A 24,145-nucleotide genomic window follows, 5' to 3' on the forward strand; every position below is an offset into this window, starting at 1 on the left:
GGGTCATGAGTTCAAGCCCCAAGTTGGGTGTAGACATTACTTAAATAAAAACCTGGGGAAAAAAATCCTTGGGTGTATCATACTTTACAGGTAGGACTTTAAAATAGTCTGTATTTGTAAGGTGAGTCATCATTTGCTATTAAATTGTAAATGTGTCTACATTTATTCTAGCTTTTCTGTTCCCAGGATAGCATCCTCCAGAAATACTCTAGTAAGGGTACAAATATACGTGCAATGTTATTCACAGTAGTAACAATCTGAAAATAACTTCAGTGTCTAGTATTAGGTGATATGTTAAAAATGATGTGTACTTCCTTAGAATGGAGTACCAGGTGGCTATTTAGAAAAATGAGGAAGGGCAATCTGTGCTAACATATGGAAAGATGTTCACAATATAGTATGTGTAGACAAAATGAAAACTGTACTGAATTGTATCCCATAATTTTTTTTAAAGTAGCCATTCACCTAAGATGTCTGGTAGTGTACACTTAGAAAAATATCTGGAGGGGCGACATTCAGATGGTAGTGTCCTGCGGGGAAGAGAGATTAGCTAAGACTTTTACTCAAGGAGTTTTTTGTTTATTAATGTTACAAATTTTAAGCCTTCACATATATTACCTTTGGTTGGAGAAAATAAGTTTCCATAAAATGGAGAGAAGTTCAGTTAAGTGCATGTGCTGTTTTTGGCATTTTTGCATCTGGCAAGCAGTGTGCACTGGTGCCCTGAGCACACGGGTGCAGCAACACAGGACCCCATGAGGAGGAGCGTACTGGTGCGTGTCTAGACCCAGCCAGTCTGAATGTCACTGAAGTCCACTTCTTCCCTTGCTCTTGTAGATGTCACCAGAGGAAAGTTACTCATCTTGATGGAAGCCAGATTACTAGCCCTCTATAAGGTGGAGACAGACTACGAGATCCTCGAAAGGTGAATATACAGATTGATTTGTGTACATGCGTGTGTTAACTTTGAAAGGTGAGACTTTATTCCCTGTAAGCTCTGTTGTTCAAGTTCAGTTGATGTTACTGAGTGGGTTCAGCTCATACATTTCAGCATTAACAACAAAGAAACAAATAAACCAGGAGCCAGTTGTAACCTGATGTGCCTGCAGTTTCATTTCTTTGAGGATTTTAGTCTAATTATGAGTTTGCCTTTCTCCTTTTTCTAGATTTCCCGGTAGCTATCTCAAAGGCAAGAAGTACAGGCCGCTGTTTGACTACTTTGTGCAGGTAAGCTTAGGACCGTGCTGTGCAGGTGCTGCCTACCTGGGTCAGGGTCACTGACTACTGCAGTGGGGGTCACTGCGTTGCTGTCTGCACGCAGAGTCTGAGTAGTAACAAAGTTTAAACTGTGCTTGTGTTGCTCTCTTGTTTTAATAATCCTATCAGAATGATTTTAATACTTTTCTCAAATTATAAAAGGAAACACTTAAGTTTGTATATTTTTACTGTTTATAGTCTACATATCATCCAAATTTATTGGGATTTTTGGTTTGTTTTATAAGTTTAAGGTAGTGCTAAGAATAAAACCTGTGTGTAACAATAAACAGTTCATTTTAAGGAGACTGATGAGGTGGGTTTTTAGATCTAGGCATGAAGGCAAAGCTCATACATGTGGTAACTTAGTTTTCTTAAGACTCACAAAGCTGTTTTGGGCAGTTTTCATTTTCTGATAACAGAGAATCCATGGCTGCAGTTGCAAGCCCCACCACCACCACCAAAAGATTAGGGTCATCAGGAATTTCCCATTGATCCCTGTCTATTCAAGGATGGAGTTTGGTTATTGCAGTGACCTCTGCCATTTGGACTCTGTCCACAACACTGCTGACATCTGTCTCTTCATTTTTGTTCACTTTGAGTGTTTTCCCATGTTTCTCATCTCCCAGTTGCAGTTGGCCCTTGAACAACATGGGGGGATCAGAGGCACCAGCCTCACCTACAGTGACTTTTGACTCCCCCACACATAGCTACAAACACCCTACTCTTGACTGGAAGCCTTGCCAATAACACAAGCGGTTAACACATTTTATATTTTATATGTGTTATATGCTATACTGTTAAAGTAAACAAGACAAAAAGTATTATTAAAAAAATCATGAAGAGAAAACACGAAGTAATATTTTCAGTGGTATACATATATTTGTTGAAAAAACTTCTTGGTGTTTTAAGCAGTTCTGAACACTCTGTTTTCCCAACCATTAAGTATGTATAAAAGTTTTTCTCCACAAAAAGACACAAAAGTCCAAAGCCCAAACACATCTTTCTTAAAAACCATGTCCATTTTTTATTCTGTCCTAGAATAGAGAAAGCCAGCTTTTATATAGTATGAGGTTAGCAGAACAATGATACATAAGCCTGAAAAAGTTAGCATTTGTGCACAAATATCAATTAACTTACAAGTATAGACGTAGCACTTCCTAGAACAATTGCTCAGTCGAATATGGTGTACGCTAGAACTGCAGCATGATGTAGAGAAGTAGGAATGTTTACAGAATCATATTTGGGGATGTGTGATGCAGTTCACTACTTAAATAGGCAAAAGGAGAAAGGCAGCATCTCAGCAAGTACTAAAAAGTCTGTTAATAAAACTCAGCTCCCCTGTGTTTAAGTCTCTTGGGAAACTAGGAATAAAAGCTTCTTCACGAGAAAAGAAAAAATAATCCCCATGTTGGTGCACCCAGCGAGAACGGGTGACTGTTGGGAAGGCAGTGTCTCACATCCTGGAGGCCTTGGCTCAGCAGCTGTGGCCACATATGGGGTGGAGCACCCGCTAGGGAGGAGCCTGTGCCAGGCTCCCCCAATGCAGCCCCAGAGTCCAGGTCCCAGAGAACTCGGAAGCAGGGGTGCCAGGGATGTGGGTCTCCCTGCACAAGGCTGTGCCTGCCCTGAGGGCCCGTTCTGTAGCCTAGCCTCTTGCAGGTGCTGGACCCACCGCCCTGTCACTACAGGACCTTCAACACTGCCTGGCCTCAGGGCCCCGGGGCTGCTGACAGCCTCGGCAGGCTCCCCAAGTACTCCGGGCAGCAGGTGTGACCTCTGCATTCGTTGCCTTCATTCTGGTTCCCTGAAGCCTGGGCTGGGCAGTTATAAACAAATGCCTTGTGGCTTTTGCCATCCACTCTTAGAACAATGTGTTTAAGTAGATCCGCATCCCACGTTGTTCAAGGGTCATCTGTGGGTTTCTGCTCCCTGAGAGCCTGCCGCCACTTGCCACCCCCTGCTCTTAAGTGTTCTCCTTGTAGCCGACCTGCTTCCGAACCACATCCTCTGATGTTGCTGCAAACGTACCCTTTGCTTCTGTCAAACTGGCCCTTCCTTTTTCTTCCCTCCCTGCCTTTGATTTCATTAAGTTTTCCTCTTGTTTAAAAAGATCCCTCACCTTTGTTACATCAGATGTGCTCAAGTACAACCCATTCTCAAGGCTGAACTCACAGACCATCTGAAAAAACATCTTTTGTAATGCCTCTGGTTTCTCCTGAAAAATATCATTATTATGTTCTTCTGTTGCATATTTTAACATATTTTGTTTTAGGTTGGATTTGTTTTGTCTTAAACTCTCTCACTAAATCTGTGGCTCTTGATCTTTCTGACCACAGACCCTGTTGAGAACCCAGAGAGCTCTGTGCTCTCAGCACATGCACCACCCAGACACTCCAGACAGGAACTTGGGGCTTAGAGGTGTGTCTGGAATGTGCACCTGCCACATACTCCATTCAGTAGCTTCCTGAATTTCTGGGGCCTTCAGCATTTTAGGCAGGTGCTAGAAAATCTTTGTCGTAGGCAAAGTGGTGTGGTGTAAACCTAAGATACGTGTGTTCTGAACTATCAGGTGGGAGCTGTGAGAGCAGGTGCTGTGACTGCTGACTGCTCGGCCTTGGCAGGGCAGTGTCTGGAGCTGGACAGAGAGGCAGGACGCCACGGGGGTTCATCTACATCCACTAGAAACACTTCCTACTTGTTCCTCAGACTCCAAGGGCACACATGCTCCCACTCCATGTTTGAATGCTTGAAGACATACCTTTCAGGCAACAATATTTCCAGGTGGTGTAGGTTACAACAGTGAGACATTCGTGGCTACTTTTCCAAGTTTGGTTTTAGACAACTGCTAAAGAATTGAAGAGCTGTAACATAGATGAAGATGACATTGTATTAGAGCCAGGAGACCTTGACTCAAGCCCAGTGTTTGTCACTGTTAGTTGTGTGATTTGGACAAACCATTTCATCTTTGTTCTGAGTTTGATTCAGTATTTTTGGATCATTGGAATACTGGTGCCTTTTTCACAAGATCACCGGATTAGATGTGATTAAGTGTGAACATCATTTCTGAAAGTACTTTTTACAAAGGCAGAAAGACAAGAAAGTGAAGGATGGATTTGGCTGAACCCGTGTGTGGAAAGAGAAAGGAAGAGGTAAAGGTAGAAGTAGGTCTGCAGCATTTTATGTAGAAATAGTGCTTCCTCCGTACCACAGCACATGGAGCACCTTTAGCTAGAACTTGTCACTCTAGTGCCCTTGGTTTGCCTTATAGTGGGGCTGACAGGAAGGTGACTAAGGGCACCCTGGAGTTGTGCATGAGAAGCTGCACACCGGGTGTAGGGGAGGTTGAGAGAAGTCAGGAAAAGCCCCGTTTTGCCTTTTTTTGTTGTTTTGTTTTGTTTTATTTTTTAAGATTTTATTTATTCATGAGAGACACAGGCAGAGGGAGAAACAGGCTCCATGCAGGGAGCCCGATGTGGAACTCAGTCCCGGAACTCCAGGATCATGCCCTGAGCCAAAGGCAGTCGCTCAACTGCTAAGCTACTCAGGCATCCCAAAAGCCCTGTTTTGTGACTAAGAAGTTAGAACTTTTTCTCTGCAAGTCTTCAGATAATTATCATAGAAAAGACTTAGTATATTTCTTCCCAAACCAAATTATTCTGTCTTGTTTCTGAAAATAATTTTGCCTGTTAAAAATTTTGTCAGGGACACCTCGCTTGTTCAGTGGTTAGAGCCAGGTGGTTCTTGACCTTGGGGTCAAGAATTCGAGCCCCACGTTGGGTGCAGAGATTTACTTAAATAAAATTTTAAAAAAAATTTTTTTTTAGATTCTTGCCAAACACTGTTACGAAATTAATATAAGATGTGCTGGTGTTTCATTGATTTTGCCTGCTCTTGTGTCTATTCCAGCTCAAGGAGAATGGTGCTTTCACGGTGCTTGCTGACAGCTACGTGCGGGAGGAGGAGGGCACCGGAGTGGTACACCAGGCTCCTTACTTCGGGGCTGTGAGTAGAAGTTTTGCAGGCATGTCTGTGGGAAGGGAGGGTCATGGCCTGAGTCGTGTGTGTGTGTGTGTGTCTCATGCTCCTCATTATGGGCACACTGTGGGGTCCAGCTCTGCAGGCCCACTGCCCCCAATATCAAACCTCTGTGTGCAGTGTGTTTTCACCTGAGCTAAGCTCTCAGAATAGTGAGTCCAGTCCCGGGTGTCTCCCTGAAAGGCACTCTGTGTCTTCCTTCTATCACCACTTCCTCAGCTGCACTCTGCTCTCTTCAGCGTGTGGTTCTGTAAGCTCTGGAAAGGGTGTCAAGTCACGCTGTCACCACAAAGTCAGTGTGTGGAGAGTTGCACACCTGCACTGTGTTCGCAAGTAAATACTTTGCTGACAGGGCAGAGCTTGACCCCTCAGAGCTGGGTGGTGTGGTTAAGTTTAAATTTTACCCAGAGTAATTTTTCTAAAAATGCAATCCTTTGGATGTAATTTGTATGTGACTAAAACATCCACCGGGGACCGACTAACTCCATCATTTTGCTTTCATATGTAACCTCTGCAGAGATTTTTAATATGAATATCTTTAAATATACACAGAAGTAAAGAGATACTGGAATAAATCTTAGGTTCACATCTTCCACCTGCACTAATTATCAGCATTTGGGAATTCTGATTCTTCTGTCTTCCTTCTCCTCTTCCTCCCACACCTTCTCCATCTTGGTCTGAGGGTTTTGAAACAAATCCTCAACATCACAGTCTTCATCTGCAGGTGCTTCCGTACACATCTATGCCTGGTTAGGACTTTTATTTTTAATACTGGCACCTTGCCATTGTTGTACCCAATAAAGTGAACTCTTCCTTGGTATCGCCTAATACCTGTCCAGTGTTCAAGTGATGGAAGCATTCTTGATAATACTGTACTAGCCAGATGTTAGTCATTCATAACTACACTGGTAGTAAATAATAAAAAGAAAACTTCCTGGTTTTGATTGTGAATTAGGTTTTCCTATTAAAATGAATTTGGCATATACTGGATATGCTCTTTTTTTTTTTTTTTTTTTTGGTTTTTTAGGCTTCACATGTGAGTGAAATCATGATATTTGTGTTTGATTTATTTCATTTAACATAACCCTCTGGTTCCATCCGTGTTGTCAGGTATGGCGAGGTCTCATTCCTTTTGATGGCTGAGTAATATTCCATTGTACATATACACTACATCTTCTTTATCCATTCATCTGTTGGACATGTGGGCTGCTTCCGTATCGTGGCTATTGTAAATCATGCTGCAGTAAACATGGGGGTGAAATATACATTTTTAACTAGTATTTTCATTTCCTTCAGGTGAATAGGACTGGATTTGCTAGACTGCATGATATTTCTGTTTTTAATTTTTTGAGGAATCTCCATGGTGATTTCTTGAATGGTCGCATCAATTTACATTCCCACCAACAGTGCACAACGGTTTCTTTTTCTCCTCATCCTCCCTAGCACTTATCATTTCTTATCATCTTAATTCTAGCCATCCTGAGAGGTGTAAGGTGATACCTCATTATGATTCAGATTTGCATTTCCCTAATGAGTGATGTTGAGCACATTTTTACATGTCTGTTGGCATCTGAATGTCTTCTTTGGAAAAATGTTTCTTCAGGTCTTCATTTTTTAATAGGATTGTTTGCTTTTATGGAATTGAGTTATATAAGTTCTTTATATATTTTAGATACTAACCCTTAATCAGATATGTTATTTGCAAATATGTCTTCCCATTGAGTAGGCTGCCTTTTATTTTATTTATGGTTTCCTTGCTTTTGAATCCCTTGACCGGGGAGACATAGCTGTATATATGTTGCCATGGCTGTTGTTCAAGAGATTACGGTCTTTTTCTTTTAGGAGTTTTATGGTTTCAGGTCTCACCTTTAGGTCTTAAATACATTTTGACTTTACTTTTGTGCATAGTGTAAGAAAGTGGTCCGGTTTCACTCTCTTCTGCATGTGGCTGTCATGTTTTCCCAATACCATTTATTGAAGAGACTGGCTTTTCCCTTTCGTATATTTCTTCCTGCTTTGTCATAGATTAATTGACCATATAAGCACAGCTTTGTTTCTGGGCTCTCTATTCTGTTGCCTGGATCTGAGTCTATTTTTGTGCCTGTACCATGCTGTTTTGATTAGTACGACTTTGTAGAATACCTTGAAATCTGGGGTTGTGACACTTCCAGCTTTGTTCTTTCTCAAGATTTCCTTGGCTATTTGATATCTTTTGTGGTTCAAGCAAATTTTAATATTATTTGTTCTAGTTCTATGAAAAACGCTGTTGATGTTTTGATAGGCATTGCATTAACTCTGTAGATTGCTTTAGGTAGTATGGACGTTTTAACTATTTCGTTCTTTCAGTCTATGAGTATGGAATGTCTTTCCATTTCTTTGATTTCTTTGTGTTATCTTTAATTTCTTTTATCAATAACATAGAGTTTTCAGAGTACAGGTCTTTCACCTCCTTGGTTGTTTATTTGTAGGTATTTTGTTACCTTTGGTACAATTATAAATGGGATTGCCTTCCTAATTTTTCTACTACATTATTAGTGTATAGAAATATCAGATTTTCGAGTTAAAGGTTCTTTTGATAGGTGGAATTGGCTTGCTATTAACATGAGTGGTAAAAGTCATGTTGTGAGTGCTATCAAGGGTGCTGATCGGGAGTCGAAAAATAGTAATGAGAAATTAAGGCTGTCGTTAGGTTGATTTAGATAGAATAGGTATATTAATTCTGCATCCTGCAACTTTACTGATTTCATTCTAATAGTTTTTTTGGTGGAGTCTTTTTTTTTTTTTAATGATTTTATTTATTTATTCATAGAGACACAGAGAGAGAGAGGGGGGGGGGGGCACAGGCACAGGCAGAGGGAGAAGCAAGCTCCATGCAGGGAGCCTGATGTGGGACTCGATCCAGGGTCCCCAGGATCAAACCCCGGGCTGCAGGCAGCGCTAAACCGCTGCACCACCAGGGCTGCCCTGGTGGAGTCTTTAGAGTTTTCTGTAGTCATCATGTCATCTGCCAAGTGGCAGTTTAACTTCTTTCTTACCAATATGGATATCTCATTTCTTGTTGTCTGGCTTCTGTGGCTAGGACTTCAGTTCTGTGATGAATAGAAGTGGTGGAAGTGGATGGACATCCTTGTCTTGTTTCTGATCTTAGGAAGAGCTGTCAGTTTTTCACCATTTTAGTATAATGTTAGTTGTGTGTGGATTTTTCATATATGGCCTCAGTTATGTTGAGGTATGTTCCCTCTCAACCCACTTTGTTTTTTTCACAGGTGGGTGTTGAATTTTGTGGAATGCTTTTTCTGTATCTATTGAGGGGATCATATGGTTTTTACCTTTCATTTTGTTAATGAGGTATATATCATGTTGATTGATTCGTGGATACTGAACCATTCTTGCATCCCCAGATTGAATCCCACTTGATTGTGCTGAATGATTCTTTTACTATAGTGTTGAGTGGAGTTTGTGAATATTGAGCATTTTTGTGTCTGTGTTCACCACGGATACATGTGTGTCATCTTACTCCTCCCTTAATGGATGCCCTGCTGTATATAGGGGTCTGTGAGGTAATGGCTAGGGAGATGATGTAATCCCTGTCCAACTGTAAGGCTCCAGGATTGTCCAAATGATCCTGAATTAACTTCAGCTAAGAGGATAATTAAAGTTGATTACAGTTCTGTGTCAGAATACTGAAGCATTTTCTTGTAAATCTATCACCACCCACACTCCTATCTCATTCCCTTTCTCCCCAGGACGACTATCGGGTCTGTATGGACTTCAACATCATTCAGAAAGACTCTCCCCCTGTTTGCCCTGTGGATGCCTCAGGCTGTTTCACAGCAGAAGTGACAGATTTCATGGGACAGTATGTGAAGGTATGTGTCTCTGTCATCACGTGTCTTTCTTTAATCAGCTTTTTATTAAGTAGATTCCAGTATCTGTATTTTTTTTTCCTAAGAAGTTGTTTTTCTTTTGTTTGTTTTGCCTTGGCTCATATAACCAGAAAAGATAGGTATTATCCTGAAGGGTCTAGTGTCTTCAGAGGAGCATGCTGTAGTTTCACAGGCAGGAATCTGTGAAACCAGGCACTGAAGCAGCTTCTGTGGCTTCAGGGCCATCGCTGCTGGAAGACCTCACTACCTCACATGGTATGGAAGTGCTTATTCAACACCAAAACTTAGTGTGTGCCTAAGTAGACTGAGTATTTTATAATCCATGTATGATTTCTACCTTTTATTTATGGTAGAGACATCAGAATATCAGATTGCAATGATACACTTAATTATCTTGTGTTACTAAGTATCGCAGGATATTTTAATGGCTAGATTTTTTTTTTTTTAACAGGATGCTGACAAAAACATAATCAGGACCCTGAAGGAAAGAGGCCGGCTTCTCATTGCCAGCACCCTCACTCACAGCTACCCGTTCTGCTGGAGGTGAGACAAAGGGAAGACCCCCAGCTCGAGCTTGCAGCCTGTAGGGGACACATAGTGCATGTGCCCCTTCTGTCCGTCTGTGGTTCCCCTCCCATTTGTACCCTGTAGGGCTAGTGTTGGCAGCCTGCCCTCTTGAGTCCATGAATGTACGGTTACTGTTTTCCTCAACACTTGTCTGAGAAGTGTCAACATGTACAAATGTTTTATGTTGGGGCCACATTTCTTTAGGATGAGACATCTCTAAAATTTTGTGCTAGAACCTGGCAAGAGAGAGAACATGACACAGGTTAGATTCCAAGACCTTGCCATGCCAACAGGCATGGAAGTGGAATGCTCGGTGGTATCAAGCTTCTTCCCACATTGCCTCATTGCTGATGCTGACGTCATTTCTTTTTTTTTTTTTTTTTTTTTTTTTTTTTTTTTTAAATTTTTATTTATTTACTTATGATAGTCACAGAGAGAGAGAGAGAGGCAGAGACACAGGCAGAGGGAGAAGCAGGCTCCATGCATCGGGAGCCCGATATGGGATTCGATCCCGTGTCTCCAGGATCACGCCCTGGGCCAAAGGCAGGCGCCAAACCGCTGCGCCACCCAGGGATCCCGCTGACGTCATTTCTTAGACACCTGTCATACGCCAGCAGAACTATACTTCCTTTCTTGTTTTTTTATGGTTTTTACCTTGGTGTTATGGAGGAAGATGACCAGTGCCAAGGACACAGGCATTAATATTAGCAAATTAAAAAAAAAAAAAAAGGAAAAGAAAAAGAGTATTAGCAGAAGGCCAAAGAGGTGGTGGTCGTGGCGGTGGCATCAGTAAGAAACTAAAAGTTGGTGTTGCCATGAGTGCCCTTGTGCCTCCGTCTGACCAGCCGTGCCCTGCACTTCTGCTCCTCCAGGTCAGATACTCCCCTGATTTACAAGGCTGTGCCTAGCTGGTTCGTGCGCGTGGAGCACATGGTGGACCAACTCCTGCAGAACAACGACCTGTGTTACTGGTGAGCAGCAAGATGTGTGTCTTCAGTGTCCTGTCCCCTGCTTAGGGGGCACTGGCTTACACTTGCAAGCTCATAATAACTATAATAGCCATCTTCCATTGTGTGCTATAAAGCTATTTTTTATTCTGTGTTTTCGGGACCACAAAATAATTTAAATATTACATAAGAGAAGTAGCATCCTTCCTATGATAAGGCCTGCGGAGGGAGGATTTCTGTTTTCTGTTAGCTTTAAATAACTGTCATTTTCAGGATAAATGTTCATTTTTTATTATACCTACAGAAGCCATTTGTACTTCCTGCTTTTGATGTGTGCTGAGTCGTAGACCATGCTGATGGGCACTGCGGGCACAGGAGCCTCTCTCAGCTAGGATGTGACCCGCAGGGAGGGGTTACTCCAGCCTGCAGGGCTGAAGCTGCATATCACAGAAGACAGTTTCAATCACTGCTTCCTACTTCCACAAGAACCCAGCCTGACTTAAACACTGTATTCGTTTTCGAAGAATAGGGAGAATCTGGGGGCAATAAAAGGAAAGGATTATGAACTATAGCTTTCTTTCTTTTTGTCTGTTTTGAGAAAGAGTAAGCATGAGGAAGGGAGGACAGGGAGGTAATCTTAAGCAGACTGCACAGACTGAGCGCCCAGCCCGACACGGGGCTCCCTCTCACAACCCTGAGATCACAACCTGTACTGAAATCAGGAGTCGGAAACTTAACCAACTGAGCCACCCAGGTGCCCCATGAGCTATAGGTTTTCTATACTTTCCAGCAGATTGATCCTGATTGCTCAAGAAAACAGTTTTTCATTTTTTATTCCTTGGAAGTTCTTCAGTTGCCCTACTGTGTGAAGTGCAGGAGGTAGACTATTAGGCTGTGGCCTTGTGATGGTGCAGACCCATAAACTGACCTTTATAATTCGGGGCACAGCTGGGGTGCCCGACCTCAGCTGCTGCTTGGAAGGATTTCCTGCAGAGCTGAACCTCACAGGATAAGCTGTGACTAGTCCCAGGCACTCGAAACCTTGGGGGAGGGGCATGGAGGGAAGGGGGCTACAGGGTGAAGGCTACCACGTGGACCACCCGGGAACCTGAGGAGGCAGCCACCAACCACCACTCATAGCCCAGCCTGTCATGTAGGGACAGAAGCCCTACTCATGAGCGTCCATGAAAGCAGTGTTGTGTGGATGCCCTGAAAGACGAGTCTGCATGAGGCAGCTGGCTGGATCGCAGTGACTGGCCAAGGGCTGAAGCCATCCCCTCACCAGGGAGCAGTACAGGGGAGCATGTGTGCTGTGGGGTTCTTGTTCCAGAGCAGGTGAATTCAGATAGAGGCAGCGCTGTGAGCTTTCTGTGCTGTCTCCGCAGGAGTGAGCACAGCATCCAGGGCAGCGTCAGCCCACAGAGCGTACACAGAGAGTCATGTGGATCTCCACAGGTTTACTTACTAACGTCTCGGGGTGGCCGTCTGACCTGTTTATTGCAGGGTCCCAGAGTTCGTGCGAGAAAAGCGATTTGGAAATTGGCTGAAAGATGCACGTGACTGGGCAGTTTCCAGAAACAGATACTGGGGCACGCCCATCCCCCTGTGGGTCAGCGATGACTTCGAGGAGGTGAGACAGAGGCCATGCGTTCTTGTGTTGATTTTGGCTAAAGCACTTCGTTAGTGCATGTGGATTAGTTCTTTCTTTGCTCCTTTCTTATTTCATCTGTTTCTCTTTATTTCTCCCTAGAATTGTATAAATAAGAATTTATTTGGGGGTTTAAGTTTACTTTATTTTCATTAAATATAACTTTTGTAAATCTCCCTCCAAAAGAATGCAGTTTGTATTTTTCTCAGGGAAATCCACAGGTTGAATTGTTTTTCTTCTGTTGCTCACCCCGTTTTCTCTCGTTGTGAGGAACTGATGATCAGACCTGCACTGAGTCATATCATGTGAAACCCTCCTTGTAGCAGATAAAAAACATTACCAAAGCATTGCCAACCTTGAATTTGTAAAATCAAGTGGTTGTGTGTATAAATACGTGTATGGGTCTAGATGTACGCCATGCAGCCTCTGTCCAGCACGGACACACTTAGGGCACAGGGACATGGAGGATGGCCGGGAATCTGCGGAGTCAGACCTTTCAGGACTGAAGAGGAAGGGCTGAGGATGTTATGTTCTTGAGCTGGCAGGCGCCCTGGGCAAGAACCCACCGCAGCTCCTACTCAGGCTGCCAGCATGTCAACCCTGTCGGGCCCCAGCTGCACAGAGGGCAGCCTTCTTGCCTGGGCGTAACCCTGAGTGATGTCTTGTGATCTCACTGGTTTGATCCAGTCCATGCACAGTCATTTAGTTCTAGCTTTGATTTGGAAAGATTCCAGATTAAAGAGCCAAATTCATGTGCCAGGAAGACGGTGAGATGTCTCAGAGTCACAGTCTAGGCATCTCACTTACCCTGGTTACACTGGGCAGAGATTTGAGCCTAGTAAGCTCTCAGCAGGTATGCGTCTGGAGATGTCGTGAGGTCCTCTCTGAGTAGGGACTCCTAAGACAGTGGCAGGTGTGGAATAGTGGAGCCCACTCACCCCTTCGGTGACCTGCAGTCTCAGGTGAGTGTGAGCCACATTGGTGACACCTGTCCTGAAGGTCAGAGGTTTCCGAGCCGAGCATGAGTGTTGCATAGACAGAAGCTGTGTGGTCTTTGGCTCTGAGGTTCCCTTCCCCTTCAACTTTGCCCTGACAGGTAGTCTGCATCGGGTCGGTGGCAGAACTGGAAGAACTGACGGGAGCAAAGGTCTCTGATCTCCACAGAGAGAGGTCAGTTTGTGAGCGCTGGGGTCACACCTGTCCTGCCCTTCAGAGAGTGCCGACATGGTCTCTGGAGCAGGTGGCAGTGCTGTGTGCAGAAGTCAACCACTCATCCCCTTAATTGCCTGCTGATGGCTCCTGCACTGCTGGGGAGGTGGGCTCTGTGCTAGAGTCAACTGTGGGGCAACATGGGTCTGAACCCCAGGGGAGCCCTCCCAGTACCTCTAAAGACCTGTGGGGCTACCAGCACGCCCGTTTGCAGATGTGTATGTCATCTTGTCGGGCTGTGTTTCTTCTCGGCTATTAAACTATAAGATCTTCTGTGGTTAAAATTCATAGAAGTGTCTTTGCTTCGTTCTCAGTATTGACCACCTGACCATCCCTTCTCACTGCGGGAAAGGAGTGTTGCGGCGCATCTCCGAAGTGTTTGACTGTTGGTTCGAGAGTGGCAGCATGCCCTATGCTCAAGTTCATTATCCTTTTGAAAACAAAAGGGAGTTTGATGATGCGTTCCCTGCAGACTTCATCGCTGAAGGCATTGACCAGACCAGAGGATGGTACGTTCCTTGTTCCTTTAGTCATTCTACTGATTCGATTTCGCCCTGAGCACCTGGCGTTTATCAGCTGGGTGCTGCAGAGATTGTGTCAAACAAGACAGGTTCTGCTCCTGCCCTCTGCCCCTCACCGCCCCATGCACTGTTCAAGATTTTTTGGGGTTGGGATCTCTCACTACAGTGAAGCTGTGGTTTCAGAGTTTGCATTATTTTATTGAGATTTTGGAATAGATTTCATATCCTTGAAGATTAAGTGATACAGACCAGTGTGCGTTCTTAACCTGTTTAAGTCATTTGCAAATATTTAATGAGTACTTAATGTCCAGTGGTTTGGATGCTGACCTAAGGGTTCACTGGAATTGTACTCCGATGTTAAAGATAACCTTATAAAATTACCATTCCAAAAATTCCGGGCTGGGGAAGAAGGACACACTACAGTGGGGAGGGTTTTGGCGTTGGTTTGTCTCGTGCCTGGTGAAAGCGATGCCCTCATTTTCTGAGGTGGAAGGTGAGGTACTTTCTCCTTGTGGATGAGAAGCTCAGCTGGTCATTAGTTCTAACTATGCCGTCATTAGTGATGTTGCAGAAGTATCTGAGGAATGTTGTCGTTGTCTCCTTACACCCTGCTGTGGACATCCCAAATTGATTGAATTCCAGCCTTAATGTTCCAGAAGGTGTTATTTTCAGTGTCCACCCCATTTTTCTTTTAGGAACAGGTCCAAAACCCTTCTTAGGGGAGGCCAGATGCCTTGCCCCTAAGCTGTCTGAGGACTGGTGATGGCTGCCAGCCATTCACCATCCTCACATGGTCGCTGTGTGCTCGCTGCCTCCCTCCCCTTCCATCACACTTGGGCTGCCTGTCCCACCTATTCGGTCCATCCACGTCCTGGGGTGGCTGTAGGGCTGTGGTAGATTCAAGGGAACAGGCTAGCTAGCAAGGCAACAGCAGAGACATCATCTGTGCTCCTGCAGACTCAGGCCTTCTGATGTCCAACGTGAGAACATCTTCTGCATGTTTTGTCATCAAACTGTCCCATGTGACCTTGTGCTGAGGTCACATGTGTCTCTGCATTTCCAGCCCAGTGTAGCTGGAGGTCCTGACCGGCCGCCCAGTCCTGTCCCTGGTCTGCCTTGTGGCCGCCAGCCAGTGCTGGCGAGGAGGCAGTACTGTCCTCAGCTGCTGGGGCCAGTATCTCACTCCAGGCCTTCATTTGCTTTAAATACATTTTATTTTTTTCTAACCTGACTGGTTTGTGGTTGGTCCTGTGTGATTTTTCAGCACACCTGGGTGATTCTGATGTGTTACCAGATTAAGAACCTTTGCTATAAAGGATAATTAAGTGTAACCAATCTGAAGTAGAAATTCAGTCCAGGGATCCCTGGGTGGCGCAGCGATTTGGCGCCTGCCTTTGGCCCAGGGCACGATCCTGGAGACCCGGGATTGAGTCCCACATCAGGCTCCCTGCATGGAGCCTGCTTCTCCCTCTGCCTATGTCTTTGCCTCTCTCTCTCTCTCTCTCTGTGTGTGACTATCATAAATAAAATAAATAAATAAATAAGAAAGAAAGAAAGAAAGAAAGAAAGAAAGAAAGAAAGAAAGAAAGAAAGAAAGAAAGAAAGAAAGAAAGAAAGAAATTCAGTCCAGTAAATAAACCTAGGAATGCTTAAGTTCCCTTTCTCTTGTCACTGATATGTTTCTTTGGATTTTTCCAGGTTTTACACCTTGCTGGTGCTGGCCACTGCTCTCTTTGGACAGCCGCCTTTCAGGAACGTGATTGTGAACGGGCTGGTCCTGGCAAGGCAGGTGCACGTTGTGTAGAGGCTGGTCCTGGTCCCAGCCCAGCCCCCTCTGCTCTGGCAGCCACTCTCTGTGCACACGGGCACTTGGGCTCGCCCTAACTCTGCCATCACTATGTCTCTGTGCTCCCTCTCCAGCATACCCCATGCCACTCACTTCTCATCCCCAGGGGAGGGGCGGTTGGACAGCTAGGCTAACAGGGGCGGGGCAGGTGTGCATCCTGTGGTAGTGCTGGTGATAAAGTTACAGTGGTCGTTGAGAATTGGACCAAGTACATGGGTGCCTGTAGCCCTGGCTTCCAGAGCTCTCCAGGATTATGGGGAGTCTTTTTTTTTTCTTCTATTGCCTATAGTCTTAATGGTAAAAACAGAAATTAATAAGAAAAGACATTGCTGTGAGTACCATGCCTCATATCCTGTCCGAGGGGTGATGGCCCCGACACCGTGTAGGCCCTGTAGCAGATGTGCATCTTTTCTCATCAAAGCCCCACAACTGTTGAGGTGGATTCTTTTCTTGCCCAAGTTTGACATCTGAGGAATTTGAGGGACAGAAAAATTAAGCATCTTGATCAAAGTCACACAGCAAACGATGGTAAATTCGTGTTTCATACCCAGAGAGTCTGGCTCTACAGTCTGCTCTGTGGCGTTTTTTTTTTTTTTCATTGAAAATGTTATTGAATTTAGGTTTGCATGCAGCTAGGAGACCATGACAGCCCTTGTGTGCTGTGCCTGCTCAGGTTGCCCCGAACATCAGGTTTTTTCAAATCCGGTGTTCAGCACTGGGCCAGGCTGTCCGGCCCCAGTCCTCCTGACACTGCCCACTTGCACATCCTCATGTGCTGCCATGTTGGCTTGTATTTACCAGCAAGGTCCAGGTTCCTGGTATGGTCCTTCGTCACCCTGGTCTCTGGCAGCCGCTACCTGCTCCCTCTCTCCTAGTTCTGTCATTTCACGTATGTGACCTGTGACCTTAGGGACGGGCTTTCCCACTCAGTGGGATCCTCTGGGGATGGTTCCAGATGCTGTGTCCTCCATCCCTCCTCACTGCCCAGACCGTGAATAGAGCTGTGAGCTCCCGTCACAAGTTTTTGCATTGATGTGAGTTTTCATTTCTCTGAAATAGCTGCTGAACCTGTGTTCTTAGCTGAATCACCACGGGGTTCAGAGAGAAGCTTGGGTGTTGCTGTGTCTGATCCCACTAGCAATTCTGTGTCCCAATCTGCACATAACCTGGGACCATATATAAAGAGACAATCAGCATCTCTCTTTTGTTTTTCAAGTGATGGTCAGAAGATGAGCAAACGAAAAAAGAATTATCCGGATCCACTTTCAATCATCCATAAATACGGTGCTGACGCCCTCAGGTAATGCCAGCCCTCTGCCTTGTGTCTCATATCCTTTTTATGTAAGCATCACCTGTTCCTGTTAATCGTGTTCCATAGATTTGGAACTAAGAGCTAAGTATTCTTAGCTCTTTCAAGCTCTGTGTCTGTTATGGGGATGGTTACATTGGTGTGGTGTTGGCTCCAAACCCACAAGGCAGTTTCTCACTAACGAGTGCTTGGAAGCCCAGAGGTGTTGTGAGGACCAAGACCTGTGCTGTTCCCAGGCTGGCTACTTGGGCCTCTGCCTCACTCCTGCCCCAGCTCGCCATCTCGTCCATTTATTTCATTTCTGTACATACTCCTCAAAAGAGCCCTGTGAGCATATTTATGCTAGAGCAATTAAACATTAATACTGAAACGCTTTTTTTTTTTAAAAAAAAAAAAAAAGATTTTATTTATTTAATCATGAAAGACAAAGAGAGAGAGGGGGGCAGAGGCACAGGCAGAGGGAGAAGCAGGCCCCATGCAAGGAGCCCGACGAGGGACTCGATCCTGGGTCTCCACGATCATTCCCTGGGCGGAAGGCGGTGCTAAATCACTGAGCCACCGGGGCTGCCCCTGAAATGCTTTTAGAGAAACGTGAGCCATTGTTGAAATGTTAGTCCTGGTCATGCCCACAAAGTGTGGGGAAAGGAGCCACCACGGTCTCATTCCGCATTGTCCTGTGGCAGACACAAGACCCACACCCAGGGGCTATGCCTGAGCACATTCAGGCTGCCCCGGAGTAGTTCACGGGGTGTCCGACCCCCCAGTTAGCTATTAGACCACCCCTGGCACACCGGCAACCTGAGCCAGAGAAGTCTTCGCAGTGGGACTGTCCATAGGATGTCTGGCAACATCCCCACCTCTTCCTTCTGGGAGCCCACTGGTGGCTGCTCTTCTGTGAATCCCGTGCCTGTGCATGGCGTCCTGGGAGGGGGGCCGCACTGCTCCCTCTTGGTCCACCCAAGGCCCGCATGCATACGAGCACAGGGCCTGCTTCCTGGTTGCTCGAGGGCCCCATCCATATGGGGTTAGGTCTCCCCTTAGTATCCGCTGGTCTCTTGCACAGAGTAAGAGTTCTGTCAGTTTTACATTGACCATAAGAAGAGTATTCATAATTCTCTCCTTTTATATTAAAAAAATGCTGATTTTGGTGTTTTCAGTATCAACAAGTCTAGTAATAGTACTTGTTTTAATCTGTATATTCCTCTTCTATTTAACGTTTCTCCTCATTCAGATTATATCTGATCAACTCCCCAGTGGTGAGAGCAGAAAACCTGCGATTTAAGGAGGAGGGTGTGCGTGATGTCCTGAAGGATGTGCTGCTCCCTTGGTACAATGCCTACCGTTTCTTCATCCAGAACGTGCTGAGGCTGCAGAAGGTGTGGGTCAAGTGGGTTTGCTCAGGTCATTGCTCCATGGGGGCGCGACAAGCAGTCCCTGTGGGTAGGGATCAGAGCCACTGGGGGCTGTCATGCATCCCCTACAGAAGAGCCGCATTGGAGGTTCGTTCATTGCCCCACTTGCCTCCCGTCATGGAGCCAGGGCTGGTGGGGGTAGGGTGAGGCTGCTGCACGCAGGGCTCTGAGGGGGCATCTCGGTCCAGACTCTGAAAGTGAGAGACGTTCCACTGGTTATTAGGGAAACGGGGGTTGTGGTGTGTGTGCACTTGAGTCCTGGCCTGGGAGGCTGCCCTGCCTCTGCTCTCAGGGCTCCCCTGGGGTCAGACCCCAGTACCACGCATCCCTTACATCATGCAACGTTATTCCTTTCCAGAAATTGGCTGGAAGCCTAAGCTGTGAATATATCTGCTCCTCTCCCACCGCAGGCTTCTCCCTGGGCCCTGGTATCGCTCCTGCCTCTGTTGTTGCCACCTCCTGGCCAAGTGGGCCTCTGTTCATGTGGGGCTTGGGAGCACAAGCAGGGGTGTGGGGGCCAGAGGCCAGCTCCATCAGCACGCTTGGATCAGGGCTGCAGTCCCGCCAGCCTGGCATTGCTGCTGCATGAGGGGACGTGAGGCACACCTTCAGCCCAAGGAGGGTTTTGTAAAGGAAATGCCAGTCCGACAGAGCATTCTGGGTAAAATGGACAATTTTAGCAGAGACCTTAATTCCAAGTGTGTGTGTTCAGTCTATAGGCAATCATCCCATCCTAGCAGCCTTACTAGCTTTCCTTCATCAGGTTTAAAGTGACTAAACCCTGCATTTAAAAGATTTTGGAGTATTTCTCAACTTGTAATCACTGGTACAGAGAAATAATTTTTTCCTAAATTCTATTTAGTTCAGTAAAAATGCAATTCATTAACTGGGGACTTAATATCCTGTTTAAAGCTTATTTAGAAAGCGTTGCTGAGAATTAGAAATTTAAATTGCCAGTGAGGTCCAAGGTCTTGTGGATTGCTCTGGGGGCCTACTTTTGGGTGACGTGAAGTGTTCATTTCTATACGGTATTTTCCCCTAAGTGTGCAGATCGATGCAATAATTGTCACTTTCCAGGAAGAAGAAATGGAATTCATCTACAACGAGAACACAGCTAGAGAAAGCGCTAACGTCACAGACCGGTGGGTCCTGTCCTGCATGCAGTCGCTGGTTGGGTTCTTTGAGACGGAAATGGCAGGTATGACTCCTGGGCTGTCCTCCTGGAAAGAAGAGCTCTCCTCTGATTGCCCTTTCATATTTATCCATGTTGTTTTTTTTTAAAACAGGAAGTTTTATAGACATTTTGAGACATATAGAGCAGTAGGTTATTGGTTGTTTCTTTCAACATTTCAAATGTTATTTTTGTTAAGACTTGCAGAAACACACTGGTCTCAGCCTCACCCTGCCTGCCACAGGCACCACATGGGCTTCCATGGTTCTAACCCACCTAATCTGTTCCTTACGGTGGGTACTATCCAAGGACACCTGGGGACAGCAGGGCCTAGCCATGCCTGAGCTCGTGTGTGCCGGCTGGGGTCTGTCTCCCTGGGAACCAGAGGTCAAGCAGCCGTTGTGTCCACGGCCTCTGCAGGGTTCCCGGTGCCATGGTCTGCCAGCTCTGTCCCTCAAGCCCTCAGGGTTCTGAGGACCTGGGGGTCTGCAGTTCTCATCAGGGAGCCCAGCAGCCATGCTGTGAGGCCTCGGTGTGCCCTCCAAGGGTCGACACCTAAGCACAGGGAGTTCTGGCCTCCTAGAAGGTGAGGGGCATGATGAGCCCTGGAAGTCACCTGTCTCCTTGAGGCCAGGCCGCTGGCGCCTCAATTCTGGTCTTGGTGAGCTGCCCTCTGCCTTGGTGGCTTCTCGTCATGGAGGTCTGGACCAGAGGCCTGGTCACTGAACACTTATCAATACAAGTTATATTTGTTTGTAATTGTTGGTCTCACTCTTGGTTTTGCAGTGTGTATGTAATGGGGAGTATCAGTTAACAGAGAGGTGGATGGGGAATCCTAAAAATAGGCCCACAGCTTCAACAAGACTGGCTGAGCACCCCTTCCTGATCACCCCCTGGGTTCCTCAGAAGCCCTCACGTCTGTCCTCTACCACCCATCCCAGCTGTCTTTCCTGTTCTATAGCCTCTGGGGAGCCCATTCTGCTGACAGCTGGGCCGGGCTTTCTCTGGAGGGGGTTGGGGTCCACCTGCCCCATGGGTCAGCCGGACTATCCTCACATTGACAAAGTGGCTCTGCTTGGAAAGCCCTGGCCTGTGCTGTGCTTCAGCCTCAGGGGTGTCAATGCATTTAGCATGTCCTCACAGATATTCAGGGCAGCCCAGTGCAAGGAAATCAGGCTTTGGTGGTGCTGCCTCCCCGCACCACACCAGGAAACGGGGCCACAGGGAGCCGTGCGGCATGCAGCCTGAGCCTCCCCACCCTGGGTCCTGGGCTTCTGTTTTCCTCATTGATCACGGGAGCCTGTAGGCACTCACAGGGTGGTGGTGTGCATGCCTGGACACCCTGATAGCCACATAGCACACCTTGGGCAATGCCGTCAGTGCGGTGTGGCTTTGATTCTTCCTGCCTCCCCTGCGGTGGCAGGGCCCTTGCTGCCCCAATATGCTCAGCTGTTCTCACCGCCTGGTCATTGTTCTCAGCCTACAGGCTGTATACCGTGGTACCTCGCCTGGTCAAGTTTGTGGATGTCCTCACCAACTGGTACGTCAGGATGAACCGCAGAAGGTTGAAGGTGAGTGCCCAAAGGCTGCTGCTGGGAGCGGCAGGACTGTGGGAGGGTGACTGTTGAGAGAACGGAGGCCTTCCAAATGCTCTGCGTTCTGAAGCTCTTTCTCCTTCTCCTTTTCACATTATACATAAGCTGTATTTATCACCATTTGATAGATAGGAGCCTGTAAGTTCTAGAAGTCCACTTGCAAACCTTCAAGACAGCTCAGGACATGTCCTGCTGGAGTGAGAGTCTCAGGGCCATACAGGACTCAGCTCCACAAATTCTTTTAAAACACAGAAGAAACTCATGTAAACTCATACAGATGTCAGCAGGGCTGGCTGTGATCTCAGGAGGGGCCCCTTGTGTCATCCTCTAGAGGGCCAGTATGTGCGGACAGTTGCCCTCTGGGGACGGGCCAAGTGATGGAGCCCCTGCCTGCCAGTCTACTCCCAATGGGTGAATGACGAAAGCCCTTCACAAAATAGTGATTTCATTTTTGTTAAAATTGATCACACCACACACCCATGTGCAGAGGGGCTCACTCCTCTCTCTACACGGTTCACATCACCTGTGTCTGGAACTTCACTATGGTTGACTTCTGTAATTTATAACCTTTACTAGTGTTTTTCCTACGATGAATTAGTGTCATTATTTCTTAAAAACACACAGTATATATGTTTTTTTTAAAATAAGAAATCTTCTCTAAAAGTAATTTAAACTTCCTGTTTGTAACCTTCTGCATGTGTTGTATGTGCACAGCCTCCAGGCCCTCAGAGGTGGGGAGCGCAGGGCCCACGCCAGCCTCCTGCCTATCCACCTCTGCCAGCCTGTGCCTTGTGCTCTCTGGGCCACTGCTCTTCATTCACCTGACCAGATTCTCACGGTCTCCTTCACTAGGGTGAAAACGGGGTGGAGGACTGTGTTACGGCCCTGGAGACCTTGTTCAGTGTCCTGCTGTCTCTGTGCAGACTGATGGTAAGCCGTTGTGGCAGTGCCCTCGGTCTGAGGCTAGTCTGGGCTCATCTCACAGACCCAGACGTAGAGGGAATCATCAAACAACCTAAATCTCTAGCCCCATCCAGAAATCTTGTGTCTCCTCTATGTCAGCAAGGGCTAAGAGAGATGTGCTGCCAGAGCTGGCTCTTCCTGTCCACCACTATAGAGCACTTAGGGCCAGCGTGCTGGCCTTGAGATGGCAGAGCCACAGCTCCCTATGAGCATGTGCCTCGTCTTTATGCGGCTCCTGCTGATGTAACAGGGAAGCTCCTGAAAGTGTAGCTAACCAAACAAACACATCACAAATGATGTTTTACTTGGAACGTGTTCCTACCAATTGAAATACTCAGTGATACACAAGTGAAGGTGCCAGTTTGGGTTCCCTGTGTCCTGTCACTGCTGCTCCAGCCTGATGGCATGATCCTTCCCTTCGCTCCCTGAACACACACGAGCAGGAATCTGACCTCACTCCCCTTCACCCTAGGAAGCATTTCCCCAGCTCGGCGACAAGGTTTCTAAGGTGTGAGGATGTTTGGTCATGGCCGGGCTCCTGTTTTGATTACAGATTCCCTGAGGGATGCACTGGGGCCCCGGCTGTACCTCTGCTGCTGTGCCACACAGGGTCCCTCCCACCAAGGTCAGAAAGGCCATTTGTCTCCCGATGGCGTGTGGAATACAGGCACGTCCCCACGCGTGCGTGCAGAGCTGCTGTTTTCCTCTCCCTGAGGTCAGTTAGCAATGGCTGTGTGTGAATGACATGCCTCCCTCTGTCCTCGTGCAGGCCCCCTATACACCTTTCCTCACCGAGTTGATGTACCAGAATCTAAAGCTGCTTATCGACCCTGTTTCTGTCCAGGACAAGGACACACAGAGCATCCACTACCTCATGCTGCCCCACGTTCGGTAAGAATCAGCCTCCCCACCAGCCTCCCCTCCTCACTCTGTATGCCTGTCACTGATACTGTCACTGGAGGCCTGTCACTGGCCTCCCCTGGGGACTCCCTCACACCCCAACTCTGCCACCAGAGAGGAGCTGATTGACAAGAGCACGGAGAGCGCAGTGTCTCGGATGCAGTCTGTGATTGAACTGGGACGAGTGATTCGAGACCGCAGAACCATTCCAATAAAGGTTTGACGCCTTATCATATTTTCTGTGCACAGGCCCAAATAATTAGACCTTTGGAATATTTTCTTAAAAGAGAGCACTTCCAGGAAGGACATTGGTTTTTGTTCCACTATAGGGTGTGAAAGACTTAGTGCTGGGTAAGCCTGAGCAGTCTGGAGCTTGAGATTTGAATAAAACATGTAACATTTTCCTTTCATGCAGTTTCAAGGGTTGGCTGCTTGGTAAACTCCTTGTCCCCTTCCTCCTAGTATCCTTTGAAAGAAATCGTGGTTATCCATCAGGATCCGGAAGCTCTTCATGAGATCAGGTCTCTGGAGAAGTATATCATTGAGGTAAGAGTGCTGGTTCATCTGTTTCATCTGAATAGATGTCTGTCTTTGAGAAGATCATCAGGGCTGGCACTCTTCCTCCCATACATCAGCAGCTCCACGTACCTAACCGTCCACGGAATCTCACACGTTGCTCAGAGTCAGCATGGGGTTTTGCATTTTTACAATGTAATCGTAATTGTCTAAAAGCAATTCCAAGATCAGTGGATTTCTTTACCTTGGTTGGGTCACTGAGCATCTTCATCCACTTACCTTCTCCAAAGTACCCTTTGATAATTACCCAAAAAACTATTCCTTCAAATCATCAAGTAACAAGTGGGCATGCGTTGGTTGTG

At 46.4% G+C, this 24,145-nt stretch overlaps 1 protein-coding gene across 4 annotated transcripts in view; it reads left to right on the forward strand.

Annotated features, from left to right (window-relative positions):
• Positions 1-24,145, forward strand: part of IARS1 (isoleucyl-tRNA synthetase 1) — a 68,968-nt gene that overhangs the window by 23,595 nt on the left and 21,228 nt on the right. For all 4 annotated transcript variants that reach the window (XM_038527397.1, XM_038527395.1, XM_038527396.1 and 1 more), the window contains 18 exons: positions 838-925; positions 1,167-1,227; positions 5,164-5,259; positions 9,039-9,161; positions 9,631-9,722; positions 10,619-10,717; positions 12,197-12,323; positions 13,438-13,511; positions 13,865-14,059; positions 15,770-15,856; positions 17,134-17,217; positions 18,458-18,602; positions 19,716-19,836; positions 21,289-21,380; positions 22,257-22,334; positions 23,137-23,258; positions 23,382-23,484; positions 23,730-23,813. In XM_038527397.1, the coding sequence (XP_038383325.1) occupies positions 838-925; positions 1,167-1,227; positions 5,164-5,259; positions 9,039-9,161; positions 9,631-9,722; positions 10,619-10,717; positions 12,197-12,323; positions 13,438-13,511; positions 13,865-14,059; positions 15,770-15,856; positions 17,134-17,217; positions 18,458-18,602; positions 19,716-19,836; positions 21,289-21,380; positions 22,257-22,334; positions 23,137-23,258; positions 23,382-23,484; positions 23,730-23,813 (1,871 nt within the window). The remainder of the gene's footprint in view (positions 1-837; positions 926-1,166; positions 1,228-5,163; positions 5,260-9,038; positions 9,162-9,630; positions 9,723-10,618; positions 10,718-12,196; positions 12,324-13,437; positions 13,512-13,864; positions 14,060-15,769; positions 15,857-17,133; positions 17,218-18,457; positions 18,603-19,715; positions 19,837-21,288; positions 21,381-22,256; positions 22,335-23,136; positions 23,259-23,381; positions 23,485-23,729; positions 23,814-24,145) is intronic.

This window comes from Canis lupus, chromosome 1 (assembly GCF_011100685.1).
Source record: "Canis lupus familiaris isolate Mischka breed German Shepherd chromosome 1, alternate assembly UU_Cfam_GSD_1.0, whole genome shotgun sequence".
NCBI lineage: Eukaryota > Metazoa > Chordata > Mammalia > Carnivora > Canidae > Canis > Canis lupus.